General features: G+C 39.1%; 1 protein-coding gene across 1 annotated transcript; it reads left to right on the top strand.

The window, feature by feature from the left end:
- The first annotated feature begins 10967 nt into the window (after window positions 1–10967).
- Window positions 10968–14285, top strand: LOC109205404 (putative HVA22-like protein g). Its single transcript, XM_019368112.1, has 7 exons — window positions 10968–11213; window positions 12069–12109; window positions 12196–12294; window positions 12451–12507; window positions 12589–12652; window positions 12757–12960; window positions 13283–14285. The coding sequence occupies exons 2-7, from the start codon at window positions 12078–12080 to the stop codon at window positions 13703–13705; spliced, it is 879 nt and encodes a 292-aa protein (XP_019223657.1). The 5' UTR covers window positions 10968–11213; window positions 12069–12077; the 3' UTR covers window positions 13706–14285.
- Window positions 14286–20208: the final 5923 nt, after the last annotated feature.

Here is a 20208-nt window from a genome sequence, read left to right as displayed (position 1 = left end):
CCAATGGTCTAGCTGAGGCATTCAACAAGACTCTATGCAACTTGTTAAAGAAAGTCGTCTCCAAATCCAAACGAGATTGGAATGACCGTATGGAAGAAGCTCTATGGGCATATAGGACGACTCACCGCACGCCAACACAGGCGACTCCTTATTCACTCGTTTATGGAGTCGAAGCCGTCTTGCCACTTGAGCGTCAAATACCTTCGTTACGACTGGCTATTCAAGAAGGGATCACTGATGAAGAAAATGCTCGACTTCGGTTAGCAGAGTTGGAAGCTCTTGATGAAAAGAGATTGGAAGCTCAACAGAGTCTTGAATGTTATCAAGCTCGATTGTCTCGCGCCTTCAATAAAAGAGTTCGTCCGAGATCCTTTCAAGTAGGAGATCAAGTCCTTGCCGTACGAAGACCCATAATTACTTCCCATAAACCTGTAGGGAAGTTCACTTCAAAATGGGATGGGCCATATGTCGTACAAGAAGCTTATTCAAGTGGGGCTTACAAGCTGGTTGATGCAGATGGTATGAGAATCGGCCCTATCAACGGCAAGTTTTTGAAGAAGTATTATCCATGAAGTTGCAAGTCATGACGCTCCTTGACGTACGAGCCTAAACTGCAAGTCATGACGCTCCTCGACGTACGAGCCTAAACTGCAAGTTGCTACACTCCTAGCCCGCAAGAGTATAAATTGTGTACGGCCCCAAAAAAAAAGTAAAAAAAAAAAAGTCCACTAGGTTGAAAATCTCGAAGAGGCGGCCTAGGCAAAAGTTAGGACGTAAAAAAAAAGTCCGCTAGGTTGAAAATCTCGAAAGAGGCGGCCTAGGCAAAAGTTAGGACGCAAAAAAAAAAGTCTACTCAGTTTGAACTACGGTATGACTTGATCCTCTTCGCCGAGGTACGTAGGCAGCTTAGAGTTTCATTCTAAGTTCAGTCGCATAAGTTCAAAAGATACATATTGCCCCATATTGATGTCCGAGGAATGCAAAATCAAGCTGAAATGTCATCCTCTTGTTGAACTTTGATCTCATTTGATTTAAAAGGGGCAACCCTCCATGGTAAATTGATATCTTTAAGTCCGTCGATATTCAAGTTGAAGTCCCCAAAGTTGAAATCTTCAACTCCGTCGGTCTTCAAGTTGAAGTTTTCAAATTCGCCAATCTTCAAGTCGAACTATTTAGGGCTTCCAAGTCTCAAAGTTGAAGTCTTCAAGTCCGTTGGTCTACAAGTTGAAGTCTTCAAATTCGCCGATCTTCAAGTTGAAATATTTAGGCCCTCCAAGTCTCAAAGTTGAAGTCTTCAAGTCCGCCGGTCCTCAAGTTGAAGTCTTCAAATTCCTCGATCTTCAAGTTGAAATGTTTAGGCCCTCCAAGTCACAAAGTTGAAGTCTTTAAGTTCGTCGGTCTTCAAGTTTCAGTCTTCAAATTCGCCGATCTCAAAGTTGAATTGTTTAAGCCCTCCGAATCTTCGAGTTGAAGTCTGCAAAGTCCGCCAAATCTTCAAAGTTTTCCAAGTTTTCAAGTCGATGTCGTATTCAAGTTGAAGCTTTATAACTTTCCAATCTTAAGGTGGACATATAAGTCCCTTTGCACCTTAAGTTGGCCTCTTCGTGGGTTTGTCCTTCAAAGGAACTATAACTTTCCAATCTTAAGGTGGACATATAAGTCCCTTTGCATCTTAAGTTGGCCTTTTCGTGGGTTTGTCTTTAAAAGGAACTATAACATTCCAATCTTAAGGTGGACATATGAGTCCCTTTGCACCTTAAGTTGGCCTCGCCGACAATCGGGCCATTTTGAGAGTAATCTCTCCAAGAATTGAGCCATTTTGAGAGTAATCTCTCCAAGAATCGAACCATGTTGAGAGTAATCTCTCCAAGAATCGGGTCATTTTGAGAGTAATCTCTCCAAGAATCGGGCCATTTTGAGAGTAATCTCTCCAAGAATCGAGCCATTTTGAGAGTAGTCTCTCCAAGAATCGGGCCATTTTGAGAGTAATCTCTCCAAGAATCGGGCCATTTTGAGAGTAATCTCTCCAAGAATTGAGCCTTTTTTAGAGTAATCTCTCCAAGAATTGGGCCACATTGAGAGTAATCTCTCCGGTAGTCGGGCCATTTTGAGAGTAATCTCTACAAGAATTGAGCCATTTGAGAGTAATCTCTCCAAGAATTGGGCCACATGAGAGTAATCTCTCCGGTAGTTGGGCCATTTTGAGAGTAATCTCTCCAAGAATTGAGCCATTTTGAGAGTAATCTCTCCAAGAATCAGACCATTTCGAGAGTAATCTCTCCAAGAATCGGGCCATTTTGAGAGTAATCTCTCCAAGAATCGAGCCATTTTGAGAGTAATCTCTCCAAGAATCGGGCCATTATGAGAGTAATCTCTCCAAGAATCGGGCCATTTTGAGAGTAATCTCTCCAAGAATCGGGTCATTTTGAGAGTAATCTCTCCAAGAATCGGGCCATGAAAGTAATCCCTCTGATATTTGGGCATGGATGAGTACTCATCCCCTCACACTTAAGATCGCCTTATTCATGCATGGATCACCTCGTTCTCGCTTGACCTACAAAAAAAAGAAAAAAAAAGACGACAAAGAAGAAAGCACAAAAAAATAAGAAGAAATTACCTTCGCGTCAATGCTTCCAAGTCGTGAAAAGTAGACTCTGAAGTAGCTAGCAAACGTTGGAATTGATGTTCGTAAAGGGAATGCATACGGGTTTATATAGCTATGGAGAGGTGGCTGTTGAGAGCTAAATATCGATGTGGGATCAATTGTTACAATTTGTCTGCTAAAAGGACTTGACCCTTAAGGCGGCAAATATCTCCTAGTTACATGAAAATTGGAAAAGGGAGATAATGGTAGTATCTGAAATAAAAAGAACACCGAGAGAATAGGAAAACGCTCTATTAGAATTAGAATTAATCTGGGGGAAGTCATCTGTGGGACCCGCATAAGTAGATGTATTCTTGGCCAATATCAAAATTGTTGCTTCCAGCTTAATCTACAATGTTAGCCATTTGTCTTTAGCAAAAAGATTTGCTATCTTGGCATGAATGGTCAAAAGAGTGAAGTCCTATATAGATATGTTGCTTACAAGTACTCTACGTGAATTGTGTTGGTTCACTCAAAAAAAAAACTATATGATATCTCTTTTGTGAGAAATGTTGCAAAGTCGGTACTTTGTAGAAATGCGGGCAACTAAATCAATTGTGCATTCCAAGTGATTATTTTATGATACTTCAAAGACTAGTCGTATTGATTTAATACCCCATCAAGTCTTGAAGTAGGGGTATTTGTAAGTATTTAAATTTTATCGAATTTGAATCGATAAAATAATGCGGACTATGTTTTAAATATATTAGTCCAAATAAATTTATTGGGCTAATATAATTGGATTATTTATATAAGTCCAACATATATGGATTAAATAAATAAGGCTTAATCCATTGGGCTAGCCCATTTAGTTGGTCTAAAGTGATGAGCCCACTTCATTAAGCCCAATATGTCATCTTCCTAGAGGCCCAGTTTGGTGTCACGTGTCAAACGACGTGGCGCGCCAAGTCAAACGAAAGAGCCGATAGGATTATGCCACGTGTCAAAATGACAAGGCATGCCAAGTCACACTAAAAGGCCAATGAAATCGCGCCACGTGTGCAAGTGACATGTTCTGGCCAATCAAATGCGGCCATGTCACAATTCAAATTGATTGGTCGGAAAGAGTTTGTTCTTATCATGACTCCTCCCTTCCACAACTATAAATATGGGTCTTCATAACCCAGAAAAGAGACCAAAAGTTATAACAAGAAGCAAGAGAGAGCTCGTGGATCAAACACCGCAAATTTCTCTACAAGTTTCAAGCTTCAAGCAATCAAGTTCAAGTTCAAGAAATAAAGTTCAAGCTCAAGAACGAAGAACAAATCAAGATCAAGTTCAAGCAATCAAGCTCAAGCTCACGAATAAGATCATCGTTCGTGGAAACAAATATAGATTCAAGATCAAGCTCAAAGGCCCTTGAATTTATTTACTATTGGAAGGAAGAATCAGAGGATTCATAGAGATTGTAACACTCAAATATTCGAAATAAAATACTACGATTGTTGCGATATTTTTCGGTCTTGAGTTTATTTTCTCGAACCAAATTTATTGTCTACAGCTTCTAAATAAGGAATTAAAGGAAAATATTTTTGGATTTTTTAAAAATTAGGGTCGGAACCAGTGAGGTTTGCCTACGTATCTCACATCCGGTGAGAATCAGACCCGCGTAGTTCGGTGAGTTTTGACGCAACAGAAAACATGAAGTACTTTGAAACAATTTTCCCTTTTTCTTTTTCCTTTTTCTTTTCTCCCTTTTTTTTTTCAAAATTTCGACAGAGTTTCGGTATATTTTGGACACCAGATTTTTCAAAGGCGGCTAATTATCTCTCCCATACCCCAATTTGATTTTTTTTTCTCCAATTTTTTCCTATTCTAGAAACCGGTCAACATGCAAACCGAAGCAAATAATTGTACAAGTAGCACGTAAAAATGCATCAGGATGGTCTTTTGATTTTTGGATACACTTATCCTAGACGGACCCAACCCTTGTGTTGAGTCCCCAAAGTCAAATGCACATGATGCAAACAAGCGTTCCTACTAGGGATCTGGTATGAGGCTGTGTTATTATAGGTTTAAAACCTGGGTGTGTTGTTCTAGACCTGGCTTACCCGAGCGGACAACTCGAGCCGAGGGAGGGCTACGTGCCAGGGACCAAAAGGCCATCCGGCTTTGTAATTGAACCGATCCTCGTTCTAAATTAGGGTATGTCACTAACAGAAAAGAAGCCACGCCAGCGTGCACTTCCCAGAAGATTAGAAGAGAGGGGTTTCACAGCAGTTTATATACAGTTCAAATAATATCAAAGCGGTAAAAATCGGCATTTAGCACATTAGGCCCAAACATGTAACAAAAATCAGATAATAAATAAAAGCCAATTATAAAAGTTATTCTAAGCTCGAATTCTTGAACCCTGAACCAGAGATTCTGGGTTCGATCCCCAACGGAGTCGCCAGAGCTGTCACACCTCCTTTTTGCCACCCGAGGGGGGATATAAGGGAGTTTTTCCAATTAAAGTGACATAAATCGAAATGGGATTATTTTATTTAATTCAGAGTCGCCACTTGGAATAGTTTATTTGGTGTCCCAAGTCACCGGTTTATTTTAAATCAAATCGAGGAGAATTTTGACTTTATTTAAAAGTCTGCGAAACCAGAAATTCTAATTAAGGAATTCGGTTAACCCGGAGAAGGTGTTGGGCATTCCGGGTTCCGTGGTTCGAGCAGGGTCGCTTAAATATTAATATTGGCCTAATTATCTAATTTACTACATGGTTTAAACCTAGCGTGCATTTTTAACTTTATAACCGTTTTTAATTAATTTAACCGCTTTTTAGGATTTATGGAATTATTTCTTGAACAATTTACAATTGTCGTACACTTGTTTGTTTGATACACATTGTGAATCGTGTCACGGGAACCGTACCCACGATCTACAACATGTTTAATTTATTAACATTATTAGAAGTTGTGGCCGAGTCACATAAATGTACCCCGGATTTGAAAATTATGTATCACGACTACGTCACGGGAACCATACCCGTAGCTGTAATAATTTTGTTATAACGCGCCTAAAGCAAACTACGAAGGTTCAAAGTATTTTCTACACTAGTAATGTTCAAAGTATTTTCCACACTAGTTTTGGTATTAATGTGAGGGCCATAGATTATGAGATTCATTTGTGAATGGCACACCTCAAATTATTCAAAAGATTGCTAATTGTATACATGCTTGGGGTAGATGTGTTACACCTTTAATCATTTTTGGGGAGACTTGGGTCAGCAGAAAGCCCACCACCATATCTAAAGAAAATTTGCAAGGAAAAAATAAGGCTGAGGCTAACTAGGCTCTAAATTGAGCCCAAGAATGAGGACAAGGGAGCAAATGAGCCCCATTTTGTCCTGTCAGCTTCGCTTGGGCCAATACCAGGCCCAGCTTCTCAAAGACAAGCCTTCAAAGTTAAAACCTATTTTTTTAACAGAAAGAAATTAATGGATAAAAATTGCTGAAGATAATTGGGCTCGAAATTGAGCCCAACAGTGAAAGAAATCAAGAGCATAGTCACATTGGGCCTGGTTTTAACCAGGCTGCCTCATATAGGCCAATACCAGGCCCAATCATTTTTACCCAAAGAGCCTTTAATGTTAAGGCCCTAATGAGGCCTGAAACCTTTGTATAGATATACCAAGAAAAACACTACTTGAATACCAGAAGTTCGGAAACACTAATCAATCAAATTTAAGTACTAAATCATTAGCAAATCATTAATGATGTTTTTGCCATAAGCTTGAACCTTAAACTCCTTAAATACATTAGTCTCAAACAGGTAATCACACTATCAATGCTGGATTCATAGATAATTAAACTAAATGTGCTCAACAGCCCCAAACAATGCAATAGCATCTAACAGTATCCTCTAATAGACAAAGAATGCTATTGTGACAATCAAACATCTCAACCTTTGCACAAAACATGGCACATACAAGCTAATTTAAACATTCATTTATGAAGCTCCTAACTAAACTATTGACCATTAAACAGATCTAGAATACTCAAACAAAAGCCGAGAACAACATTACAAAGAAAACTAAATAACTTGAAAACACCATATGTAAAGGAAAAACTGAAATTCAACATTAAACAGTAATCTTCAAGTCACAGAATACATCTTTGAAAGGAAGAATATGCTTGCACTCCACTTGTTATTCAAGATTCAAGGGATACCTGGTTACAAGGAGCAAATAAAAGATAAGGAATCCTCAAGAACAAAAGAGGACAGCAGCAATCAGCAAAAACCGACAACAGGAAACAACAATGCACCAGCTTCACATTCAATCCATTTTCGACTTATGAAAACCAGAAAATCCCAAAGAAGTTCTCTAAGTTTTTTTTTGTTGCTAAAATCAGAGGAAAAGAGAATCAGCTACTAATGAAATAGTGGTTGAACTTTTAGAGTATTTATAGGGTTCTGAAAATCTCCTCCAGAATGAAGGAGTAACTTTTCTTTTTATAGGGCATCCAAAGAATATTCTAACCTAAATTCTTTGGATAGTACAACATATTGACAGAGAATAATGTATATCTGTCCATTTTTCAGCATCTTCTAAACAAATTCTGGACAGCTGGTACACTTCTAGAACTTTCCTCTTAGGTCTGGGCCAATTGTCATGGCCAAATGGTCCAAGATAGGCCCAAGTCATGGCCAGATGGCCCAAGACAGGCCCAAGTTCAATAACAACTCTGGCCTTGACTGATCAGGCCTTCATTGGCCAACCCAGATCCAAATGCCACAGTAAAATTGTGCAAATTACTAACCCAACAAATCCCTTGAACATCTGAAACTAACTAGCACATATATTTAACTAACAATTAAATCCAATTAAAACCTAATTAGTTGTTGTTTAAATTTAACCTCAAACCAATTGTAATTAACTAAGGCACATGTAATTAGCCATTAACCTAATTATGCTAACAACGAAACCAAGCACAGAAAATCTTCCAAATTAAGAATACCAAATAAACAGGTAAAACAAAAGAAAAGAAAAAAGGTAAGAAAGAAAATCAACAACAGTAAGGCTTTACAAAAAAAAAAAAAAAAAAAAAAAAGGAAATCGGACCAAATGTGCTCCCACGAGGTTGGCCGGACTCTGGTCATGCTTCGAAATGGGTCCAAAAATACATTAATCAATCGTTCTTGCTGAGAACGATCAATTAATGTAAATTTTAAACCCAAATCGTGTCTTGAAACTCGAAGGAATAGAAGAAGAGTCGGCAAAACGGGTAAACTAGGGCTTCTGATTTTCAGATCTGGAATTTGAGAAAATTAAAGGGGTTTTTTGGGGAATTGGTGGTAGACTAGTGGTGAGGGGAGGTTGAGGAGTATAGGGTATCGATTTGGGTGGGTTTGAATGACCTAGGATTTAGGGTGTGATTTTTCAGATTTGAAATTTGAGGAGTTGGGTGGTGATTTGGGAGAAACTAATGAGGGATTAGTGTTTGGGAGGGGCTCAGGGCTACATGGTATTGATTTGAGGTTGTTTGGTGATGCTCCGCCACCGTAAGGCGATTTTCGGGCGGCGGAGAGAGGCGGAGCCGGCGTGGGGTGAGAGGGCTGCTAGGGTTTAGTTTATTTGGGAGAAGGCGACGGAAATGAGAGGGGTGTATGGGGGGGGGGGGGGGGGGTCTGTCTTCGGACAGTTATAAGGTTTTAAGGTATTAAGTTCCGAGCCGTTGGATCAAATGAATCCAACGACTGTGATTGAAGAACGGGGAAACGGGGTCGTTTTGGTAACAAGGGGCAATTGGACCGGGTATATGAAATTGGGCTGGAGTTTGGACGGGTAAAGGAATTGGGGGGGTGGGGGGAGGGTGAAATTAATTGGGCCAATTTTAAAGATTGGCCCAATTTTAAACAAGACAAAAATACATTCTTTCCTATTTTTCTTTTCTTTGTTTTTCCTTTTTCTTTTCTCTAATTAATTAAAAAACCTAAATTAATCTAATTTATAAAATTAAACTAATTATTTATTTATATTATTTATAAAAATTAGTTAATCCTAAATTAATGAAAAGAAAAATACTAATCTAGCATTAAAAGCTAAACATGTAAAATGAATGATATTTTTTTTTGTGATTTTCATTTTAATAAAGCGATTAGTTAACTAATTAATCCTAAAATATGAACACATAATCTAATATGCAATGCATGATATTTTTGATATTTTTGGGGCATTTTTCATGATTTTAACAAAATTAAATATGCACAAAAATGCAACAATTAATAAAATCCTACAAAAATCTATAAAATTGCAAACAATTGGAAAAAATCTATTTTCTTTAATGTTTTAGGAGTATTTCACATAGGCAAAAATCACATTCTCACAAGGGGCACTGGGCATATGCGCATAACTTTTTGGTGCTTTTGTCATCGTAAACGTATGTATATATAGTACAAGTAATTATTAGGGAGCAATCTTAGAAATAATCTTTTCTTTTCTTTTTAATTCCTTTTACTTCTTATATTGCTTTTGGGAGGGTTAAATGATATACTCTGCTCTTCATATACTTATACGTTTGATAGTGGTATCAAAGATTGATGCTAACATTTCTCCAAATCATGACTTGTTCATAGGTGCTAAAGGAAGTCTATCTTTTACTTAAAGCCACAAACATTAAACCACGTTTGGTTGATAGTTTGGAATACCTAATTCCAACATAACATCTCATATCTATATCTATATCTATACTATATTAAAAGCACGAAGGCCTTTAGTGAAATGTCGTTCGTCTTTTTTACTTTTTTAAAATAAAGTTCACAATAGACAAAATAATCATTTAATTATTTTCCTAATATTTTGCATTTTGAAGTCAACTAAAACTTTACTTATTAAAATTTTCCTTATTTGAACGACTACACAAAAAAACTAATATTTAGAATATCAAAATAAATTACATTTACCATATATAATATTATAATATTACAATACTAATAATATAAATGTTTACGTGTTATATTTCCTAAGAGGATGTGGATACAATTAATGGAAGGAAACAACCAAACTTATAATAGAACAATAGCCCAACCATAATTTGAAAATTAACAAAAGCAGCAAAATTTTGATATTAAAATAGCTATATAATTAAGCTCTTAATTAACTGAATAAAAAGTTCAATTTAATTATTTTTCAACTTCATGATATTATTCTTCAGGTTCAAATAATCTAATTTAGGAGGAGTAACGAGATATATAAATACGATCTTATCATTTCACTTATTTATATTAAGCATATGCTAATTAATTCAAAAATTAAGAAGACAATTAAATAACTTCGATAAGTGGGGACAAAGAAAGAATTCGTAATAAAGCATCTGAGAATTTATGTAGGACATGATTTTTCCTTATAAGTTAGCTAAATAGGATTAACATTCATCATTTTTAGGACCTTGCATTTTTTTCTATAATTTTTTTAATAATACATACACATTGGTGAATATGGATATGTAATATTTAAAAGTTATATATTCATGACTATAGATTACACGCGCAAAGCGCGTACCCTAAGACTAGCAACATAAAAATACTCTATGGGCTTCCACGTTACGTGAACCTTGTTGCTTTTCGAGATTCAATTTGACTAACTTTTAAAGTTAAATTAAATTAGACTAACTCAATATTTTAAAATTAAAATTTTGATATTCAAAAATTATACAAAAAATACTATAAGCTTCAATTCTTATCCTATCAATATAACACAAAAATGTATTTCAAAGTAATATTGTTCAAAATTTACATTATTTAAATTTTGAAAAGTAAAAATATTCACAAAACTAGACTGGAGGAAGTATAGTGTTTAGTTGACCGCATAATAAAAAAATAATCATCACATAGCTAAATGCAACTTGTGATTGGTGATATCAAATAGTATGTCACATTAAATTAAGCGAGAAGTAACATATTAAGTGGGCGTTTGGACATAAGAATTGTAAAATTTTGGGAAAAAGTAAAAAATAAAATAAAATAAGTTGAAATGGTATTGAAAATTAGAATTGTGTTTGGATATGAATACAATTTGGAGTTGTTTTTGAATTTTTTTATTCCGAAAAATTTCAAAATTCAGCTTCTCGTGAAATTTAAAATTTCATGGCCAAATACTGATTTCAAAAAAAAAAAAAAAATTGAAAAATTAAATCTTTTCTTATGGCCAAACAGGTCCTCATGTGAGACAGAATAGGGAATAAGAGTACATCTGTACATGTATTTGTAATCAAACTAACCTTACGACATTTTCAAGTTTGACGGTTATGATGAAGAAGCTCACGCCATTACCATAGACCCTCACATAATCAATCCCCTCTCAAAAATTTAAATTAAAATGCAAAACCCCACTAATCTAATTAGAAAAATTACTCCTAGATTGATAGAATTTTAAAACGACACAATCTGGTCTGCCCTCTCTCTCCTCCCTCGCCGCCGACATCGCAACGTTTCGCCGGCGCCGTTATCTTCCATAAACATACAACAATCACTCCGTTAAGCTACATGCTCTGCTTCTCCGTTTGTTAACCAACGATCAATTGCCTTGTACAGATTTTTGTTCATTCTTATCAGTTATTCGATTCATCAACTGTAGGTATTGATCGGTTTCTAAGTGAAACTTTGCATCACATCATTTGCTATCTACTTTAATTCGTTCTTTTACCCTTTGTGTGTGTGTGTGTGTATTCTAATTATGTATAGTTCAAGTCGAGCTCTGTCCTTATACAACATCGGTCCTTGCTTTTACTCTTTTCTCTACTGGGTTTTAGATAACTTGTGAGATGCTTAGAGAACGTAGTAAATGAATTTGTTTTGGTTTTAACTCCATTGCTTAGTGTGCCATAAAGTCGCGAATCACAATCTGCATAAATTTTTTAGTATATGAAATGGGTGGTCCAATGCAAGGCGATTGTGTGTTTGAATAAGTGAATGCTTGCTTGTCTTACCCCATAAACAATATGATAAATAAATAGTTTGCTTGAATGATTCTGGACTAAGTTGTGGCCTATTATTGTCTTTATATTGTGTGTTTGGGGCTCAATGTTGTTCCTTTTGTTTCGGAGCTGATTAGCTAATGAGAAGATTTTGTATAATCCTTGAGTGGATTTATATGGAAATGTATGGTTTATAAATAATTAAGTAGAAGCAAAAAGCAATTTCATTGAATACTCCTATTAGTATTGGAAAGGATCAGGCCCAGAATTGAGCAGAATAGAAGTAGAGGATACGCATAGCAACCAAAATAGTTTGTGATTGCGACGTCGTTATTGTTGTTACTCGTTGCCTTTGAAACAAAAGCCCAAAAGGAATGGCATTCTTAGCACTTCATGTATAATTTAAACTGACTGCTCCTCATAAGATTCTTTCCCCTATGTGTTGAACACTTGAACTCTGTATGTTACTAATGCTAGAGCGTCCTGAACGAGCAATCACATTTTTGCTGTCACAGGAATTCAAGATGATTGGATCTTTTCTCACCAGAGGGCTTGTGTGAGTTTGGAAATACCCCATCATAAAGTTTTGAACATTAGTAGTCCTAGTTTCCCAAATCATGATCCTTCCTTTTCCTTGTGCAGGATGGTCTTTGGTTATGCTTATCCTGCTTATGAGTGCTTTAAAACTGTGGAAATGAATAAACCTAATATTCAGGAACTTCGCTTTTGGTGCCAGTATTGGTATATTGCAGCACTCACTCTTTAGACCTCTAAAGTATCTTCTCATGAATGTCACCTATAACTTCGTTATTCCTCGTATGCAGCACTCTCTTTAGACCTCAAAAGTATCTTCTCATGAATGTCGCCTGTAACTTCGTCATTCCTCCTAATTTTCAGGATCTTAGTTGCTGTATTGACAGTTTGTGAAAGGTTTGGTGATGCTTTTGTTTCATGGTAATCATAGTAAAGTTTTGGCTGTTCATATAAACTAGTGTTAAACCGAACTAGTGTTAACCCTTCTGTTATGCTTTGAAGGGTTCCAATGTACAGCGAAGCTAAGTTGGCATTTTTCATATACTTGTGGTGCCCCAAAACTAAGGTATCCACATATATCCTCTCCTACTTGAAAGAAATTTCAATCTTTGACTTGTTCTGCTGGCCATCTTATCCTAATTGTCTTGTCTTTGTATGAAATTATTGCAGGGAACAACATATGTATATGATTCCTTCTTTAGACCGGTAGTGTTAAGACATGAAACTGATATTGATCGTAGTTTGTTGGAATTGAGGACAAGAGCAGGAGATCTGGCATTTCTATACTGGCAGAATGCTGCTAGCTATGCGCAGACGAGGATTTTTGATATATTGCAATATATTGCTTCTCAGTCAACTCCTCGCCCAACTCAGGTTTTCATTAATGTGTCTCAGAGTTGATCTTCCTATCTCAATCATGTGCTGTCTTTGAGTCATTCTATTTACGTAAAATGGTGTTAGTAGCTTGACTTCTGAAATCTTATTTTCCTTAGGAGCACAAATTTGCTTGTCCAGTTATACAAATGACTTTGCTATTTATTAAATCATATGGTTTTAGTGTCTTCACACCTGAGATCTTATTTGTTTGCCTATCTATCATGACCTCCCACCTGCAATCTTCTCTCCACAATTGTGTTGCTGGAATTTAACTCCTGTGTTTAGAGGGTCAATTGTGAGTCTTTTTCTTGAAATGCAGCCACAGAGGCAAAGCAGTAGAGGTCGCCAGCGCACAGTAACACCACCAAAACGTAGATCCGCTGCCCCAACAACACGGGTACAGACTGAAGAACAAGCATCTCCTGCTTCTACTGAATCGTCAAGTGAAAATGAAGCAGACGCAATAGAAGTGCTGAAGCCCTCACAACCGCCTCCAGTAGCTGCCCCTGCTGCTGCTGCTGCCGCTGCCGCCTCCTTAAATGCACAAAAAGCAACTCCAACTGAAGCCCTCGCTCAAACTACCAAAGCTTCGAGTTCAAACGAAACTCAAGTGGCGCAGATTGATCGAGTGCCTTCCTTGGACAATCAAAGTGCTAAACCTCCTGTTGAGATAGTGATGGAGGAAGCAGTTCGAATAACACGTGCCAGATCAAGGAAGACACGGCTTGCACCCAATCCTTGACTTGTGGCATCCGGTCCTTACACATGTAAGTTTGAAAATCTGGGTGGTAGGTAAAACGATGCTCTTTAGGATAGCGAGTTCAATGTACAGGTCATGTCTTCTTACATTGAGTACTGAAGTAGTCCATGATTTTTTTGCATGGATTGAGAAGTATGAGGGGGTCAAGTGGGGAGGGGCCATCGGATGCAATTACCATTCATGATGAACTATGCAAAATCCAAATTTAAGTACTTTTGTTAGGTGCTTAGTGATTTGAGATGTTAATTCATACTTATTCATTTTCTGGGGAAACTTCCAGTTTGCTGCTCCTGCTCTGACAATGATCATGAGACGATGAAACTTTCAGGTTCGTAGAGAGTTACTGTAAATTCAGATACATTGTACGCTGTCTTGGGATGAGATTTTAACAACTTAATTGCAATTGGGTTACTGAATTCTGAATCCGATTGCTAAAAGTATTGCTGTCTGTACAAGTTGGTCCTTTTCTCTTTTCCTTGTCTCACTTGGGTTGGAAGCTCAGTGGACTAAACACCAAAAAAAAAAAAAAAAAGAAGTGCTGTGGACCACGTTTGTTTAAGAATGCTCTCTTCGCAGTTGTAATTGTTGAGCACTGGATTGGTGGTAGCATATCTGATGCTGGTCTTCTTAGGAACTGTTGAAGCTAATAATTTCTTATTTGTTGCGTGTGTGACGAAATTTAGAAGGTGGTTGTGAGACTAATAATACATGAAATTTCATTGAACCAAGTACCAAGAATAATGTATTCAGTCCATAATAATCATTGAAAAGTAAGAATGTTGCTGTAGAGTACTAGTCAGAAGGTTAGAAATTTAAGAAATGTTCATGATGACTTAAGTTGTACTTTAATCAAATGTTTTGTCATACCAAGTAAGATCACTCAAAGCCTTTTTGACTTATTTTCTTAGGCTGGTTTTACTTATAAGATTAAGATAAAAATAAAATCGTGGGTGCTTATATTTAGTTTTATAATGAAAACATCCTAATTGGTTTAAGCATTTTTTTTTTACCTTCGATACCTTAATGAAATTTATGATTAATACTTCCATAATTAATATTTCCTTTATCTCCAAAAATAGTAGTTACAATTATAAGGCTTCCTTCAAATTTCAAGCGTAGAAATGGAAAACTCAAGGTATCCTTTTTTTTGTTTAGCGTCAGATCAATCAAGAAAACATGATGATCTCTTAATATTTTCTTTGTTTTGGTCATAATCCTACTTTGCTTTTCAATAACAACTTGATTAACTTTTGAAATGATTTGACACTCAACCTTGTTGAACCTAGCTATTTTCAGACAAAAAGAAAAGCTATAGCTATGGCATTTTCAAAGAAAGGCCATTACACCTGCGTGAATATCATCTGAAAATGTATAGTAACCAACTCTTTTGATCAGTTTTTATTCGCATTAGGCTCGATTAATCTGAATTTTTGCACCACAAAAAGTCTACCAAGATTGTAGAATGAAAAGGATTATATCCATCACACCACAAATAATAGAATTAGTTCTTAATAGTCAATTGAGTGATGTATGGGTCAGAATCCGACCCCGCGATAATTAACGAAGCTAATCCCGTCTCAAGCTAATTCGTGATTAGTTAGTGGTACGACCACTCAGAATTAAGGATATTCAACCCTTATCTGATTAGATCAACAAGGCCACAGCCCGTCCGTCACCATGAAGGCGAAACCCCAACGTGGTCACAGCCACTTACTGCCAGCTCACGAAGCTCACAACTATAAATACCAAGAGAGGAAACCCTGGAAAAGGGGGGGGGGGGGCTTCTTCTGAAACTATTGAGAGGAGAGAGGAAAAGGGAGAACGATGCACATATGTGGAATACCATTGTAAGGCTCTGGACCTCTTCATGGAGAGGCAGACGAAAACACTATTATGAATAAAAGCTTTTACATTTCTCTTCCTAAAGTTGAGCACTTATTTTCGTTTCCTTCATTTGGTCCAATGGATTATTACGGTTTGCTATGATTTTCCCATGATTTATTTATATTGTTTTATACTCATAAGGTATGTGATAACTTTTGAGCAAACAATTTGGCGCCGTCTGTGGGGATTTCCTAGCAAAATCGCGTAGTTCTTCCCTGGACCAAAAGGAAAGAAACGCCAAACTCGAAAGGGAACTCGAAGATCTCAAATCAAGATCCAAGTCCTCTCTCTCTCTCCGATCTCAGATAGTGCAAACAAAAATAAGAACGCCCCCCCGCCCCCGAAGGAGAGTCTGTGTAAAGCACTCTCCGCCATCCCCGAGACGAGCTACCGGCCGGAAACCGGCACGGAGATATCTCGAGCCGAGAGTCGCTTCAAGACAGCCTACATACCCCGATTGGGAAGACAACGTATAAGCTGCTCAAGGTCTCGAATCAAAACCAAGCTTCAGCACCCAATACCCACAGCGCAAGATTCAGGCTATGCGCCTTCGCCATCAAAAGTTCCAAAGTTCAACTATGGTCGAACCAAGATTCAGGCTATGCGCCTTCACCATCAAAATTGACTAAGTTCAATAATAGTGGAACCGGGACTCAGGCTATACGCCTTTGCCATCAAAATCGATAAAGTTCAACAACAGTTGAACTGGGACTCAAGCTATGAGCCCTCGCCATTAAATCAAGGCCGTGCGCCTTCGCCAGTAAGTTCAACTACGGTTGAACCAAGATTCAGGCTATGAGCCTTCGCCATTAAATCAAGGCCGTGCGCCTTCGCAAGTAAGTTCAACTACGGTTGAACTAAGGTTCAGGCTATGCGCCTTCGCCATCAAAATCGATAAAGTTCAACAACAGTTGAATTGGGACTCAGGCTATGAGCCTTCGCCATTAAATCAAGGCCGTGCGCCTTCGCCAGTAAGTTCAACTACGGTTGAACCAAGATTCAGGCTATGCGCCTTCACCATCAAAATTGACTAAGTTCAACAATAGTTGAACTGGGACTCAGGCTATGAGCCTTCGCCATTAAGTCAAGGCTATGCGCCTTCGCCAATAAGTTCAAATACGGTTGAACCATGACTCAGGCTACGCGCCTTCGCCATCAAAATTGACTAAGTTCAACAGTGGTTGAACCAAGACTCAGGCTACGCGCCTTCGCCATCAAAATCGACCAAGTTCAACAACAGTTGAACTGAGACTCAGGCTATGCGCCTTCGCCATTAAGTCAAGGCTATGAGCCTTCGCCAATAAGTTCAACTACGGTTGAACCAAGATTCAGGCTATGCGCCTTCGCCAGTAAGTTCAACTACGGTTGAACCAAGACCCAGGCTATGCGTCTTCGCCAGTAAGTTCAACTACGGTTGAACCAAGACTCAGGCTATGCGCCTTCGCCATTAAATCAAGGCTATGAGCCTTCGCCAGTAAGTTCAACTACGGTTGAACCAAGACCCAGGCTATGCGCCTTCACCAGTAAGTTCAACTACGGTTGAACNGTATAAAAATTGATTTAAGTGGTATATATTGTAGTTGTATATAACTGAGTAGAAATAATGTATGAAAATTGTAGATAAGTTGTATAATATATAATTAGTTGTATGAAATTTATTTTTACTATGTATAAATCAGATACAAAATATACAAAAGACATATTGTATAAATTTTGCATAAAATTTGTATTTAAGTTGTATGTTATTGTAGTTGTATTTAACTTGGTAGAAATAATGTGTGAAAGTTGTAGATAAATTATAGATAATGTATGGGTCAGAATCCGACCCCACGATAATTAACGAAGCTAATCCCGTCTTAAGCTAATTCATGATTAATTAGTGGTACGACCACTCAGAATTAACGATATTCAACTCTCATCTGATTCGAGCAACAAGGCCACGACCCATCCGCCACCATGAAGGCGAAATCCCAACGTGGTCACGGTCACTTATTGCCAGCTCACGAAGCTCACAGCTATAAATACCAAGAGAGGAAACCCTGAAAGGGGGCTTCTTCTTCGCCACTATTGACGAGAGAAAAAAGAGACAACGATACCCATATTATGGGGAAGAGGAACACCATTGTAAGGCTCTGAACCTCTTCATGGAGAGGCAGACCAAACCAATATTATCAATAAAGGCTTCTAATGTTTCTCCCCCTAACCCTGAGTACTTATTTTCGTTTCCTTCATTTGGTCCAACGGATTATTACGGTTTGCTATGATTTTTCCGTGATTTATTTATATTGTTTTATACTCATAAGGTATGTGATAACTTTTGAGCAAACAATTTGGCGCCGTCTGTGGGGATTTCCTAGCAAAATCGCGTAGTTCTTCCCTGGACAAAAAAGGAAGAAACGCCAGAAAAGGAAAACAAAAGCAACCCAGCTCAAACAAGCCAAAGCGCATGTCGGACAAGGGGAACTCGAAGATCTCAAATCAAGATCCAAGTCCTCTCTCTCTCTGATCTTGGATAGTGCAAAAAAGGAGAAGAAGCCCCTCCTAAGGGAGAATCTCTATAAGGCATCTACCGCATCCCTGATACGAGCTCCGGCCAGAAACCGGCACGGAGATATCTCGAGCCAAGAGTCTCCTCAAGACAGCCTATATACTCTGATTGGGAGGACAACGCATAAGCTGCTCAAGGTCTCGAATCAAAACCGAGCTTCGGCACTCAATACCCACAACTAAGACCAGGCTACGCGCCTTCACCATCAAAATTGACAATGTTCAACAACAGTTGAACTGGGACTCAGGCTACGCCCCTTCGCCAGTAAGTTCAACTGCGGTTGAACCAAGACTCAGGCTACGCGCCTTCGCCATCAAAATCGACCAAGTTCAACAACAGTTGAACTGAGACTCAGGCTATGCGCCTTCGCCATTAAGTCAAGGCTATGCGCCTTCGCCAATAAGTTCAAATACGGTTGAACCATGACCCAGGCTACGCGCCTTCGCCATCAAAATTGACAAAGTTCAACAACAGGTGAACTGGGACTCAGGCCATGAGCCTTCGCCATCAAAATTTGACAGTTCGACAACAGTTGAACTGGGACTCAGGCTACGCGCCTTCGCCATCAAAATCGACCAAGTTCAACAACAGTTGAACTGGGACTCAGGCCATGAGCCTTCGCCATCAAAATTGACAGTTCGACAACAGTTGAACTGGGACTCAGGCTATGCGCCTTCGCCATCAAAATCGATAAAGCTCAACAGTTGAACTGGGACTCAGGCTATGCGCCTTCGCCATTAAATCAAGGCCGTGCGCCTTCGCCATCAAAATCTCAAAAGTTCAACAACAGTTGAACTGGGACTCAGGCCATGAGCCTTCGCCATTAAATCAAGGCTATGCGCCTTCGCCAGTAAGTTCAACTGCGGTTAAACAAAGACTCAAGCTACGCGCCTTCGCCATCAAATCCAACGAGTTCGACCGCGCTCGAACCATGAGGCTAGACGCCTTCGTCCTCAAATCTAACTAGTTCGACCATATTCGAACCGGGACTCGAACCGAGCGCCTTCATCGTTGAACTCAGCAAAATCCGACCTCCAACGAATCGAGGCGCAGGGTAGGCACCCTCGCCCCTCAAGTAAGTACTCCCAACTCAAACTAAGATTGGGGGCACGTAAAGTCCGACCCCGGTCAAACTACAAGGCCGCATGTTTTTTTTCCACCACGGTCGGTAGTTCGACCACGCCCGAACTGGGACTATGACTAAGGGCTAAGTGCCGCTATCGCCAAGCAACGGCTCTGACCCGCTCACCCCGAGTCGAAGAAGAAAAGTCGTCAACAATCAAAAACTAACATGCCTACCAGAGTCGAACTCAAAGGCAAATCACCCCTTCGAGCGCATGCAAAGAAAAATCTAAAGGGGAAAAAGAGGAGGTACAAAACAGATACAAGGCAAATAATGGAAAGGAGATCTCATTTATCCACGAAATTAATTGCGGGTCATCCCCGCTTACACCCGGCCAAGGCCGATCAATAAAAAAAAAACAAGAAACACCTAAACGCCAAACGGCGAACAAGACAAGAAAAAATGCATAACATCTTTTTACTCGGCGCCATCTGCGCCAGTGTCAGCCTCTGGCGTCGCCGCGTCAAAACCACAGTCGGCACGGGCCTCACGAGCCTTTTGACGCGCCCCCTCGAAAGCAGCTTCGGTCACGATGCCGGCTTCCCACAAATTCTTATATATATCACGTTGGGCCTCGGCAAAGACCCAAAGTTCTCGAGCCTGGCTGGAAGAAGCGGCTTGATTCCGTAGGCGCTGATTCTCTTCTTCTAAGGCTGTAATTCGATCCTCCATGACTTGGGCGTCCTGCTCAAAGACATCGATCCGCTCCTCGAGACTCGCTTCTCTAAAGGCCGCAATATCCTTCTCCAACGCCCGTTGGGATTCGTGCACGCGAATAGCTTCCTTCAACGCCCCAGCCCTCGACGAGGCATCCCTCACTTGAAGCTTCAATACCGCGACTTCACCCTCCAACGCAGTCACTTTCCCGCTCCATGCCGCAGCGGCCTTTGCCGCCTTAGCCTGGCCCTGACGCTCACACTCAGCTGTAGC

The sequence above is a fragment of the Nicotiana attenuata genome, unplaced genomic scaffold (assembly GCF_001879085.1).
Source record: "Nicotiana attenuata strain UT unplaced genomic scaffold, NIATTr2, whole genome shotgun sequence".
Taxonomy (NCBI): domain Eukaryota; kingdom Viridiplantae; phylum Streptophyta; class Magnoliopsida; order Solanales; family Solanaceae; genus Nicotiana; species Nicotiana attenuata.
Note: the sequence above shows the minus strand (reverse complement) of the source record. Positions and strands in the feature narration are given on the sequence as shown.

Coding starts and splice junctions, on each gene's coding strand:
- LOC109205404 (XM_019368112.1), top strand. CDS start 12,078: ATGATTGGATCTTTTCTCACCAGAGGGCTTGT. Junction 12,295..12,450: donor CGCTTTTGGTGCCAGTATTG/GTATATTGCAGC, acceptor CCTAATTTTCAG/GATCTTAGTTGCTGTATTGA. Junction 12,653..12,756: donor TGTGGTGCCCCAAAACTAAG/GTATCCACATAT, acceptor AAATTATTGCAG/GGAACAACATATGTATATGA.